The sequence below is a fragment of the Nannobrachium achirus genome (assembly GCF_963921795.1).
Source record: "Nannobrachium achirus genome assembly, chromosome: 12".
NCBI lineage: Eukaryota > Metazoa > Chordata > Actinopteri > Myctophiformes > Myctophidae > Nannobrachium > Nannobrachium achirus.
The window spans coordinates 31,541,620-31,556,598 of record NC_137832.1 but is presented as its reverse complement, the minus strand read 5'-3'; the positions used below and the strand labels follow the sequence as shown (position 1 = coordinate 31,556,598).

Genomic DNA, 14,979 nt, shown 5'->3' with positions numbered 1-14,979 from the left:
AATGTGCAATGAAATTTGTCTTTCCAACACTTGTAGGCCTACAACATAATCTGTTTAGCAGGTCCTTTTAGAACAGAATCAAAGACATTTTTTTTGAATAATAATCAAATATAATAGCAGTAATCTCTTAGCCTAGTTCCAGACCCTGAATCGCTAGCCACACCCCTTTAAATTTTTTGTTTTGGCGATTCAGAATAATGAAGTGAAACGAAATGTCAGGCTGAGTGTCAGGCTAGTAATCTCTCTTGACCTTTTAAAATAAATGTTTTCAAGAGGCAGCCAACAAAGGCAGACAACAAAACCAGCCTATTATAATATTAGTGTGTTGGCAGAGTAATCCCTTACACCATTCCTTACATAAATAATATTACAGTAATATATTACTAGTACTAGTCTACTGCCCAACACTGGTAGGATCTAGTGGCGAGAAATAGAACTTCTGGGAACTCAGCTAGGTAGGATCAGACGCAGGCTGCTTTACAGTGGCATCAGAGATCTACACGCCTGTCAAGAAAGTGATCTACACACCTGTCAGGACAGTGCAGCATCCAGGCTGGATAGATGGGTCTCCGCCCACAACAGCATCACTGACACCGGTCGTGGCCGTAGCTGTCAAATTGACACAGCTGGCCACAGGACAAACGAAACTGGGCTGTCTTTCCCTTCATAAAAAAAACATCTACCCCCCCCCCCCCTCCCCATCTGTTAATGTATAGAGCCTATAAAAAAATCTTTTGTTAATGTTATCAGAAATAATATTATTTATTTATTTGACGAATTGACTTATAGGCTACACTTATGTTGTGAAGTCGACAAGTCGTACTCGTAATAATTTAAAGATCGATCACCTGTCGAGTGCATAGGTCGAGTGAGTGCAGAGTGATCCTTGCGAAGCCCGAATCTGACCCAAGGCCCTTTGACGTGCACTTGCATGTCATCCCCATCTATCTCTCCTTCCTGTCTCTCTCCACTCTCTCTCTCTATCAAATGAAGGCTTAAAATGTATTTGTATTATTTAAATAATACCCCTACCGCTAGTGAAATACATAAAGCTCGGATTGTCTAAAGTTGTGACAGCCGCTGCCTTTGGGTTTTATTTTGAAGTGAGAAATAGGAAAAGCTATTTTATAGCAGCTAACTTGACACATGAGGGGTAGTGGTGGTGGTTCTGTACTGTTAGCAGCAGCACAGCAGCAGCAGCAGCAGCACACACTGACTGAACTGAACTCACAGCCTCACATACACTGACACTGTGGATCCGTCTTCAAGGGATGCTGTCGTGTCTCAACGCCGCGACGCTGAGGGTGACAGGCTGCTGATAGCGACGCTTCGTGGTGCAGAAACTGTCACTTTACGCCCTGCTATACCACCAGTGGCACTATACTCGTCATCCCTGGCTGAGAGACAACAGAACTTATTATTCTATATTGGACGTATCTATACGTAAAAACGACGGAATGCCTCGGATTTTGTTACAGATTCATTTAGATTCCAGTTCAGTTATTATAGGCTACCGGTATCATCACAATTCAGAGGCTAGTAAATAGGGTAAAACAGCAAGTCTGAGGAAGAAAATGGGATTCTTGCACCAGCTTCATCTTCTGCTGTGGAAGAACATTGCTCTGAAGCGGAGGGGACCGGTAAGATAACATGTTGTGTGTTATTGTGAATTGAGAATAACAGAATGTGCTGTTTCGAGTTGCGGGCCTCAGTTTTGGACCCGGTTAAAAAAAACATCGCTGTTTGACGGGGCGTCGCTCCCATGGTTCCGTGTAGAACTGGGCTGCTGCTGCTGCTGCTGCTGCATTGCCTACAGGCTGATGATGATGATGATGATGATGGATGGAGGCATTTCTTTCTTTCAGGCAGCACATATGCTACTCTAGTCTCTTTAGCAACACATACATCCGACCTGGCAATAATGTCACATTAATGTACAGGGATTTTTTCAATTGGGGTTATGAGGTGTTTGAACTGAAGTCGGAAGGCAATGCGAACTCCCTGTCAAACAGGTTGTTTCTACAGATGTCTTCGCCCATCACCATTCACCACACAGACAGGATACCCGTATTTAGATGTAGGCTAATAAGACTTCACCTTTTACAGAATTTAAACATTATTCTTCTCACGGTGTGCGGCAATTTGCACTATGTATTTCTTTTTATTAATTAGACAACCAACATATAACTATAGTCTATATGCTAGACTAGAGTCTAGTCTATGGTTATATAATATCAGTGGACTGATACTTGTTTTTGTTTTTAAATCTATGTCATAGAAAATCTTACAATAACATCCAAAACATGATGGTGTCAGTGGTTTCAAATCATTTTCATATGGATCCCCACAGACAGAAAACCTAGGACCCCTGGCCCTGGGGTGTTCTTGGGGGAGAACCACTGTAAAACTAGACCAGGTCAACCTGGTTGTGCCAGACCCCCTGTCTGTCATCATCATTTATGACATCATGCCTTTTGTAGGCATGTCATCATCATGTCATCATCATATATACCCTTTATATAGAAAACCCGGACAGACCGACATTTGCTTATGTAGGCCTACCCATTTCATGGGTCTGGCAAACATGGGTATAACAGATGTTGTTTTCTCCCCAGTCCCACCTGTACAGTTCATACAGTATAGGCTAAATAGTAAATACAGTAGACAGCCACAATTGTAGAATACACCATTTTTCAAATGGGGATCCGCAGCCCAATAGCCTATGTATCAATGTGAAACACCCAGCTATTAGCCTTCCTTCAGACCTATCAAGTAGCCAGAGTCATATCTGTATGAAGAGACAGTGGTCCAGTATAAGGTTGGAAACTCTCCTGGAGAGTTTAATTCTCAAATCTTTTAGGTATAAAATTGGACAAAAAGATTACATGAAAATTAAAGCCCATTGTGAGAAGCCAGAGAATACAATGTTTTACGAATGGACTGATCTATTGCAATGCATTAGAAATAATATTATTCCAAAATGGAAACTAATAATGTGTGACTAATAATTGACTCCTTGGGAAGCAGATATTGATTGTAAGGGAATAGAAGCCAACATCAAGGAATATACTGTAGGAGGCTGAAATCCCATCCACATTTAATTTACAATTTGGCTTAGGCCTAATCACCCATTTAAGTCTAAAACAAGTTGTGTTTGTTTGTAAACGATTTCAGTTCAATGGCTGCTGCATACTGTTTTATCAGTGTTATGCTCTACTATATAGGAGTTACCACTGCGCAAAAAGACCAAGAATCCCTAGATATCGTTGCCCGAATATTACCAGATACAAGTCATGTATGATGATATCCGGATTGGATACTCTCCGAACAGCAAGTGAAATACATTTCATGTTCGGAGCATATCGAACCCCCAATATGGGACCACTTTATTCTTGCTAGAATATGGAGTTAATCTTTATCCCGGATACTGTATACGACCACATGCCATATTCGGAAAATAACTCTAATCCCTGTCTAAAATATCTCATCAGAAATGGACAGCTGTCATTTCTGGAAATGATTCTTAACTCATATCCAATGTCAAGATATTGTACATATATGACCACTATCCATATTTCAAGTCCAAACACCAGAAGTATCTTAAATCCATATATTGTATTGATATGACCTGTAACTATATATGTGCTGATATCCAGATTGGATAGTCTCCGAACAGCAAGTGAAATACATTTCATGTTCGGAGCATATCGAACCCCCAATATGGGACCACTTTATTCTTGCTAGAATATGGAGTTAATCTTTTCCCAGATACTGTATACGACCACATGCCATATTCTGAAAATAACTCCAGGCAGTGTCTAAAATATCTCATCAGAAATGGACAGTTGTCATTTCTGGAGATGAGTCATAACTCATATCCAATGTATTGATACAACCTCTAACCATATTTCAAGTCCAAACGCCAGGTGTATTTTAGCTCAGGATACTGTATTGATAAGACCTGTGACCATGTTTCAAGTCCAAACACTGGGTGTATTTTAGCTCAGGATACTGTATTGATATAACCTGTGACCATATTTCAAGTGCCAATACCGGGTGTACATTGGCTCAGGATACTGTATTGATATGACCTGTGACCATATTTCAAATCCAAACACTTGGTGTATTTTAGCTCAGGATACTGTATTGATATGACCTGTGACCATATTTCAAATCCAAACACTTGGTGTATTTTAGCTCAGGATTCTGTATTGATACGGCCTGTAACCATATATGAAGTCCAAACACGGGGCGTATTTTAGCTCAGGATTCTGTACTGATACGACCTATAACCATATATGAAGTCCAAACACGGGGTGTATTTTAGCTCAGGATTCTGTACTGATACGACCTATAACCATATATGAAGTCCAAACACTGGGTGTATTTTAGCTCAGGATTCTGTACTGATACGACCTGTGACCATATATGAAGTCCAAACACGGGTTGTATTTTAGCTCAGGATACTGTATAGATATGACCTGTGACCATGTTTCAAGTCCAAACACCGGGTGTATTTTAGCTCAGGATTCTGTATGGATACGACCTGTGACCATATATTAAGTCCTAACACAGGGTGTATTTTAGCTCAGGATACTGTATAGATATGACCTGTGACCATATTTCAAGTCCAAACACCAGGTGTATTTTAGCTCAGGATACTATATTGATACGACCTGTGACCATATTTCAAGTGCCAATCCCAGGTGTATTTTAGCTCAGGATACTGTATAGATACGACCTGTGACCATATATTAAGTCCTAACACGGGGTGTATTTTAGCTCAGGATACTGTATAGATACGACCTATGACCATGTTTCAAGTCCAAACACAGGGTGTATTTTAGCTCAGGATACTGTATTGATATGACCCGTAAGCATATGTCAAGTCCAAACACTAGGTGTATTTTTATGTCAGGATACATTCTTGATTGATATGACCTATAACCATATTTTAAGTCCTAACCATCAGGATTCACCATACCAGGATACAGTTCAGTGTCCCCTTAAGCCAGCTCCTTTCTCTCTACACCAAATGATAGGTACACATTTCAACACAAGAAAATGACTTAATGCAATTAAGCAAATATTTATTTTTAGAGCAAATATTCTTTTAAATGTTCTTTTAAAACGGGCTAAAACCTAAGAACAGTATTTTAAGAACACACACACACATACACACACACACACAGTTGATTGTTGAATATACTGTAAAATGAATAGAACACATCCAATTCTTACTTAACACACTCCAGGTAGGTAAGAACACTATTTGAAACAGGTCAGTGTTGGACAGAATAAACAAATCAGAACCAAAAGCATGAACAGAACACCACCATTAATTGGCACTGTGCAAACTATAATCCCATGTTTCCAGAAGATGGCATGAATGGTTCCCATTCTTCCATAGCTTGTTCTGGTTATTCTGGTTCAAATCTGCTGCTGAGCCAATGAAACAAAGCCATGGGAATCTGAACAGGAAACATTTATGCCCCTTCTAAAAACCCAAGAGTACAGTTGTACACAGAGCCTATAACAAGCCTTACTAAGTCCCAGAGGTGTCCTCCTCACTCTGCTGCAGGTAGATATGCTTGCCCTCTGCAGGAGGGGGGGCTCTTCTTGTAAACTGTCCACGATAGGTGTGAACATGGGTGGACCTGGGCTACACAACCTTCTTCTCATTGTCATCCAGGACCTTCTGACAGTCCGCCATTTTTGGACAGCCGTGATGAGCGCCACTTTGGTGATTTGATTTTGAAAACAGTTTTGTCCTCGTCACTGACGGAATTGGCGACTGCACCGCTGAGGTATAGCTGGTCCTCTTTGGACAGTATCTTCTGTCCAACACCGACCTGTTTCTTGAAGAGCTGTGTAACAGATGGGAAGAGGAGGTTAGACTCAACATGTTCTATTCATCCATTCTGGTCAAAAGGAAAACCTTTGATATGGGGCCCCCAGTTTTGCCTTGTCTGCTTATGATAAGCAATTTTAGGCTTGTTGTCTCCACCAGGCCGAAGGCATAGGGAGACAATGTTTTTGCTACTGGCTGTCCGTTTTCGCTATAACTCCACTGAATAAACATTGTTCAAACATACTACCTAGAGGCCAAGGAAAAACCCTTGCCCTGGATTGTGTAAAATATTTGCCATTGATTTCTGTCTAGACCAGAGCTCCATTCTAAAGTTAGTTGGTGTTACATTTAACTTGGCAAAAACAATATATATATTTTTAATTTGCATACTGTGTGTGTTTGCGCCATCGTGTGCCCTTCATGCGTGACAGCATATTGGGCTGTGTATATATTTTACAGTAGTCTCTGAACATCAAAACCACTGAGGACATCCCTAAAGCCCCTTTTCCCACCGAACAGATTTTGCAACGCAGCGTTGGAACAAGTGGAAAAGCGCCAAAAAGCTGCCTTTGGGAGCCTTTCAGCAATGAGGAAGTAGATACTCTAGTTCTGTGGACCTCTAGTCTGCAACAGAAACAAACCTAAATAAGCCAGGGACATTTTCCCATTGCACATTTGAACCAATACCATATTACTGTATCTATTTCAACATAAATCTCAGAACCCCACCTTTTGGGTAAAATCCACCTTTGGCCAGGAAATAGAATATGCCCACCAGACAGAATTTTTGATTCACTCAAGTGTGCCACCTATCTGGACTGGACAACAATGCTATTGCCCAGACCCAGGCCCGGATTTATATGACATGAGGCCCCTGGGCAAGGGGAAATAAAGAGGCCCTCGTGCGCGCGCAAAAATTCCACCTCCGGTCCACCTGACCACACCGTGACCTCACCTTCGGACCGGCCCGTGCATAATCTGACTGTGTATCCTCATTGGCTCATTGGAAGGGTCTAAAGCGGATACAGAATTGGAGTTTGCGTGCATGTGTGTAGCCTATGTGTGTGGAAAGTACCGGATACATAGAGTGGGCGGGCTTTAGACTGCACTAAGCTTTCAGAGCAGCTACATGCAGTGCGGCCAGCAGAGCAGAAGCTCTCAATAATAAAACAAAATGTACTGTAACTAAACACAAATATCACTTTATTTGGATTGCAATACTTTAAAATGTCATCATTAAATTTACTCATTCAGGGTCTTTTCAAAATGGCTTCCAAGTTCCACAACGCCTCCCTCTCCATAGACTTCCATGTAATTCATAGTGCACGGATCATGCACGCCCATGCCTAGATCATGCACCATGTGTGTCCACACTGTTCACAGCTTTCAAACAAAAAAATCAGAATGGAAATCCGTTCAGGCATTCATGAGCTAGCAGCCATTATGTTTTCTTGAAATGTAAACAAACATGGCTGCCATGTTTGTTGGTATGGGGGTTAAACATGGAATTTCGCGATTGCGATCATGCCTACAAAAGTTTTTGGGGTCCAAAAAAATTTTTTTGAGGCCCCCCTCCCCTGAGGCCCCTGGGCTCGTGCCCACCCTAGCCCAATGGTAAGTCCGGCCCTGCCCAGACCTGTAGAATAAACTTAAGATCATAAACCTGCCTTTGTTTTTGTGAGTAGTGAAACCATATCTCAGCAATGACCACCTCACTGTTATATCCCTTACATAAGGTAATTGATAAGTTACATGATCAAACAAATGCAACCGTAATACAACAGGGCAATACCTCACCCGATCTCTCTTGCTGGTAATCATCTTCCTCCTCTTCACGTCCTCTATGGGCCCATCCAGCTCCATCTTCTTGCTGGCCTTTAGGTTTTCATAGCTCTATTGCAAACTTCTAGTGAATTAAACAACAAATACAACTAAATGAACTCTAAATATGAAATAAAGGCATCTCAAAAGGATGATAACTCGAAGAAATAAGCAGACCAAATGTACAAATCTGCAATCTATTCTAGAGTTGCACCACTAACCATTGACAGCCCGTACATCCAAACAAACAGTCCTAACTGACAGTATAACTCACCTTTTGTTTTCTGATTTCTGTTTAGATGTATGGGCTGCCAAAGGTTGTTGTTGCAGCAGCTCTAGATTCAACATATTTATGTTTTAGCAAACATTATAGAAATCACTAATGTTTGAATAGAAAACAAACCTTTTCAAACAAATCACTTGCACCAATATTACATTTTTCAATATTAGTCAGTGTGCCATCTGTTAACTTCAACTGTGTAATATCATATTTACAATTTAGGCATTTAGCTGAAACTTTTAATTCAGAGCAACTTACAGTGAGCAAAGTTAACACATACATAGAATGCAGAGAGACAGTGTAGTAACTCAGTAAACTAGGATCACAGGTATGCCAGGACAGCCTATAGTTAAAATTACAACCAATGTAAGGGCATATGTCCCCAAATTAACGCAATATCATACTTACTTCTGATGAGGCAGGTGGACCATTGGGAGTCGTCGTCTTTTATGGCCTGCACCTCAGCCTGCGTCACGGACTCATTGTGTGCGGTACGGAATCTATGGTGGGAAAAAAACACTTTTAAGATAGCACTCATTCAGCATAGCATTATACAAATTGACATCTCACAAAGCAAGGCATTTTCAGAAGGAAAAATAATAAAAATGTAAAAATGCCATCCAAGATCCTCTCCAAGGCCTCTGTAGATTTGCTTGACTGAGGACTGCAGGGACATTAAAACAGTGGTGTCAAATCATGTGCCATGGAGAAGTCAGAGTGCCAGAACACACAGCTGTGGAGACTCCACCACATGCAGCTCAGCTGGTCCAGTGAAATTACTGATAGCAGAAAGGATAGAGTTGAATGCGTATTGGGGATGCAGTGATACTTATTGTGTCCTTTATTAAACATATGTGTCAGGGACGCAGGATGCAGGGCTAGCAGCATCATTGGGAGTTATCACTTTGCACAGAATGCAGCAGACGAGATTTGACTACTTACCTGTTTCAACTCTAGAGGGCACTGTTTACCAATATATGGAGTCAACATCTATGCAACTTTAACACAATTGTATACACTATATGTAATGGGGGGTTCCTGCTTGATATTTCTCAGATAAGGGGTCCTTGGCCTGAACAATGTTAAAGTACTTACAGACAACTCTGATGGGATTTTGGATGAGGAAGTCCTTGTGTCCACCCCATCAATATTCTCCACGATGGCATCCCATTTTGAATGTAGGTTTTCTGCCAGGTCACCAACCCGTTATTGAGCAATTATAGTTCTCTAAAAATGTGGGAGAAAATAATATATAGTTATGAATTTAGAATTACTGTCTTACTTGTTGGTGAACTCACTAAGTAGCCTAATACTAGTAAATTTTCTGTTGAAATGATTTTGACTGGGCAGAAGCATAATTGCCTTGATGCAGATTCAAACTAGTGTCAGCTGGTGGCTGGACAAACACACCTGCCCTCTGCAGTGGTCTAATTTGAATGTATCTTTCTCAAAAGCCCTTGAATATGATGGAATATTATTAAGGATTACTGGGATTATGGTAAAATCACATTTCATGACACACACACACACACACACACACACACACACACACACACACACACACACACACACACACACACACACACACACACACACACACAATGCAGTATGAACTCCTGTAAATCAGCTCCCACTCCCACTTTGAGAACCATGGCAAAAAAATCAGTGTCTGTCAACCTTTTTGATATCAATTATTTATGCATTTGAGCCATGGACCACCATTTAGTGAGATTTAGCCTCTCAGTCTCATACCCAATACTTAAGGAATACAGATCATGTGTAACAATAATTTAGCTTGTCCATTTGGTTTGATTTTACAATAATTAAAAGATCTATAGGGGTCCATTTGGTTATCAACTCCCCATCATTTAGCTGGGGACCACCTGGAAGGCTGGAACCACCTCACGGACCACTTGTGCAGTGGTTCTCAACCTAACATGTTACTAAACAAATACTCTATAGCAATGATTACTGTCACAATAACGCTATTTAACTGCTGAATAAATAATGGACCTTGGAAACATTATATAATGGAAACATTTTAACAGGAATGAGGGTTCCTGTCACATATTAAAAGGGGTCTGCAGCCATAGTCTACATTTTGGATTGTGGGGTCCTTGACATGAAAAGGGCTGAAAACACTGGAGTATGAATTCTAAATAGTGAAGTTGTAAAAAATACTGGAAGCAAAAGCAATCAATTGAAATAGCTTTACATACCTGTGTCATCTCCCTGCTCCAAAACTCCTTCTCTGTGTGCCAAAAGTCTCCATAATGTAGATTTTATCCCACAAATAGATTGGCAGCAACCTATCTTCCTGTTCAACAATCAACAGTGATTTTATTTAGTTTAGCTTTATCCTAAATCACTTTTACACAAGCAGCTCTCATGCTTGCTGTTGGTGACAAATGTAACTGCTGCTGGCTGTTTGGATTTCAAAGTGGGGGTGTGCTCTCAGCAGAGCCAATGGTAGCTGGCCACGTCACAGTCACATGACACACAGCCAATCAGGCATTTGCAATTGCATTGTGGGCAGTGTAGTTGATTTTCAAACTGCTTTCCATAAACACACATATATATCATGTTCCTCTCTGTTCCTCCCTTCATATTTCATATGTTTCCTCCAAACTATAATATCCCAAAAGATAGGCATTAAAATGTGTTTTAATCAGATTTAATTACAGATGATAATTTGCTTATATAACCTTGTATGTCGTGTCTGTTGTATGATGATGTTTTTATTGTATTGTACTCATTTCAAGCAGGATAGTTAAGCTTCTGAAGCATTGAGGAATACAGTATGGTAGTGGATCTCAAACATTTCAAAGAAGAAACATTTCCATTAGAGAAGATTTTGATGAGTCTAGCAGTGATTCTCAACTATTTTAATTGCAAGAACCCCAGTTTGACATGCATTAGTCTAAGTACGGACCCCCATTTTATGGCATTCTATCTGAGACCCCAATTTATTGTAAAATCAATGTTAATGGGTCCATTTTGGTTCCATTTGTACACTCTGAGTTACCCATAAGGGTCCATTTCATTCCTAACTATCATTTAGCCGGGGACTCCCTGGAACTCCCTCAAGGACCCCACTTCGATAAATAATGCAGTTAATATCAGGTTGCCATTCCATATATCTTTACTGTTTTTTTTTAACCCATTAAGACCTAAGGTCGATACCTTCTAAAGCCTGACCTAAGTTTTCAGAAAAACAACACAAAAATGTTTTCCCCACCTGAGGGATAAAACAGGGGTTCCCGTCCATAATGGGTTGTGTATGTTGGGCTGAGTTGTACACTTTGTAACAAGTTCTATGTCACATCTATAATGTTTTACATTGATAAACCTCATAGTTAATAGTATGCAGTATTAAACTGTGGATATACCCCAGGCAGGGTTCATCGTCATGCTGGCTTGCGGTGGACATTTTTGTCTGAACGATATTTTTGCCATGGAGTGAACAATAATGTTACCAGAAGCACACAAAGTGCCAGTCTCAAATGTATACTAGCACAGTGGTTCTCAAAGCGGGTTGAGAGGGACCTCAAAGTTCCTTGAATGTGGTCCAAATCGAACATTACAGGTATGTAACTCTGAGAGTGTATGGAACCAAATGGACCCATAAACACTCTCAGAGTTATGGGTCCTTAACAATAATAATAATACAAATAAATTGAGAACCACTGTACTAGTGGACTATAGTGTCATACATATCCTGAAGAAACCCTGGAGACTGGGACAGAAATTTAATCTCATGATCAAATTTTCAACATTGTTATGTAAAAACAAAATCTAAAATCTACCATGGACAAAGACAAGTCTCGCCACATATGTCAATGTACAGACATTGATGATCCCTGTGCCAGGAGATATGATGGGATATGTTGTTTTTGTGTGAGTTTTATTTTTTTTTATTTTTTTTTATCTTTAAATGGGTATACCCCATTTGATGGTGTCCCATAGATGTTCAACAATGACCTATGACAGCTGAGGTCAAGACCTTTCCATTAACAGTTAGCCATTTCTAGCCTATGTAAGCCCTTCTGTGGCTGAATGATATGCCTTTAATCATGGACTCTAGGGTTCAAGATTCAGAGGTCATTATCAAAGCAGTGCTGCTGTGTACTGTTAGATAAGCATCATGGTGTGCCTGTCTGTCTGTCTGTCTGTCTGTCTGTCTGTCTGTCTGTCTGTCTGTCTGTCTGTCTGTCTGTCTGTCTGTCTGTCTGTCTGTCTGTCTTTCTCTCTCTCTTTATCGCCCGAGTTCAGGCCACAATGCATTTTGTTATACCCCCTCTGAAGAAATATAGGCCTACTTGTCCTCTAAGTTCCTGTCATTTCAGATTAGATAGACTAGCTCTTATTTAGGATTCAAAACATTGAAATTGAAATGGTCTTGGACTTTAAGGACAACCCACATTCGTTTATAATCGGCATTGTTGCGGCCTATCTTTAGTTTTTTGTTGAGTCAATGTAATGGTACGCTGGACCAATGAAGTGGCTAGTGTCCTCAGGGGTTGCTTATCAAGGAACTTTGACATTCTTGCTAGATACCTTGTTCACTATGTCAATGCCAATAAACTCCCCAGTTATACTCGTCTTGTTAACTTCCAAGATTAACGTAATGCTCATGCTTACCTGTAACTACCATTACATTCAAGAGAGACGCTGATAGTCCAATGAATGCTATGATCCTAATTAATTTAATTTCATAAACATTCAGATGTCCCTAACTGTAATGACACCTTACTGTCCCTTCAACTGCATACTTTATGTGGTCTTTAACCAGAGATGTTCTGTTTTTATCCCCAGCAAAGCATAATCCTTTGCAATGCATACAGAAATAAGGACATTTACAAGCTGACTCAATTTGTTTATTAAAGGTATAAAAACAGACTGATTATGCTTAGCTTCTCTGGTAAGGTCTTTGGAATCTATAGGCCCAATCCCATTTTGACCTGTGAGACAGTCTGTATCCACTTAAAGCTCTTGAGCTCGACCCATTTCTTTTGTAACTTGCATCAGTTAGATATTTTACATAATATGAACCCAAGATAGACTGTAATTGTGACACACAAAGATATGCCATAGATGTAATCGGTATTATACAATACTGATACATATGAGCACTCTTTGGGTTATGCACTCACTGTGTGCACAGTATATGCTTAGTTAAACTTCAGGAGTGGAGGCTGATCATTTGATCATGGCTGTGTGTAACTCAGTCATTTACCTGATGTTGAGTAAGTCGTTACCACAACCATGAATAGTGCATGATTTTGCTCTATAAATTCACAGTTCAGAATGAAAGAGAGGAGCAGAGAAGTCAGTTTGGGAAATATATAATAGTTTATCAATTGCTTGTACTAGACAAAGTTTAAAATCTATTTAGCATGAACACCTGCAGATCATGTCTGTCTGTCTGTCCGTCTGTGCGTGTGTCAATTATGCCTTATATCAATCTCCATATATTGCCAAGATCCCTGTTGTCATAAATATTGTGTCAGTCTCATGATAACCAGTGTGGTCGATCCCTGAGTGATCAATATTAAGCCCATATCTGGGAATGCCAATATGGACATGAACTTGTGACCGGGGAAATCACGCTCTTTCGAACGACCATCATTTCGACCGAAGGGTTAGCGACTCACTCCACGGAGGTTAGCGTTAGGGTGAGGGTTAGAGTCGGGTGTCGAAAAGATGACATGTATTAACAGCGACACGCTCCCCCTGTGACCTAACATACCACCAGATAAACCCAAGCCAGCCATCTACTATGATGGCCTGGTGTGTTTCATTTTTATTAAACTAGCAGTCATCTGTGTCTCACCTGTCTTGATTAGGGGTGATTAGGGAGTATCACATAATTAAGGATTGCCTACAGGAAAGGTCAACCCACTACACTTACATTGTTTTGGGCTGCTAGGTTATACCGGTATGTGCAAACAACAATGTGCAAATAACAAGGTTTAACATTGCGCCTGTGAATAAACATTGTTCTATGGACATGATATCCAAAGCTATGCTCATAAATGCGGTCTTGTGTGGACACAGCTCCACAAGTCCTTTATAAGACCTTTTAGTAGCTGTCGCTACTTCTTTCTTGTCTGTTTCTTGTCTGTGTGACAGGGTGCGAGTGTGTGTACTGCATCCTGTAGCGATAATTCCATCCACTGCCTGGGACTGTATCTGTGACAACAGAGCTGATCCCATAACCTGGGGGACATAACCTTGATAACAGAACCTGTGGCCGCATTTGCTAATAACTTCCAAACTTCACAAAACGCTAATAAAGTGAAAAATGACATATGTCACTGTCTTCCAAGGTTCCAAGGTAATAGAAAACTAAGAATAAGAAATGGTCCGTATTCCATAGAAAAGTTGGGGATTTCACCCAGTAAAAATGACCAGATTCTGTCACTTTTCATGAAATATCAGTTTGGACTGTCACCCAAAACTCTCACCCTAAACAGGCCCAATATATGGCAAAAGGTGATCATATGCTACATACAGTACAGGCCCTATTGTCATCTTCTCAAAATAGGTTATCAACATTCCAGACAGTATACTGCATGCATTAAGCCATATTCATACTTCATCCATATTTGATTAGTTATGCCAAGAAAATCGAACCATCGAAAATGGGACACCTTCAGATATGCCATAGATTTGATCTGTATTCTAGAAAAGGATAGTGCTCATCAGAATGTCCAGATAGGACATACGGTCATATTTGAAATACGCATGACAAAAATAAGATATAAAGTGATATTTAGAACACACACGACAAAGATTCCGTATATAATATCCTCATGATGTATATTGGGTTCATATTTGACCAAATATGAAATACCAATGACACTGGTCTGGTCTGTTTTGCCCAGTATAAATCACCCAATTCTGTGAATTTCCATGACCTATTAATATCATTTAAATGCCTCACCCAAAACAGGCCCAATGGCAAAATCTGTAGTAGGCCTAAGTATATTGTATAAGTTACGGTGACGATATATGCTACAGATAT

At 40.2% G+C, this 14,979-nt stretch overlaps 1 protein-coding gene across 1 annotated transcript in view; it reads left to right on the top strand.

The window, feature by feature from the left end:
• Positions 1-1,499: 1,499 nt before the first annotated feature.
• abca2 (ATP-binding cassette, sub-family A (ABC1), member 2) overlaps positions 1,500-14,979 on the top strand; it is a 113,687-nt gene continuing 100,207 nt past the window's right edge. Inside the window, exon 1 of the mRNA XM_080739088.1 lies at positions 1,500-1,640. Within this exon, the coding sequence (XP_080595214.1) occupies positions 1,575-1,640 (66 nt within the window). The 5' untranslated portion in view covers positions 1,500-1,574. The remainder of the gene's footprint in view (positions 1,641-14,979) is intronic.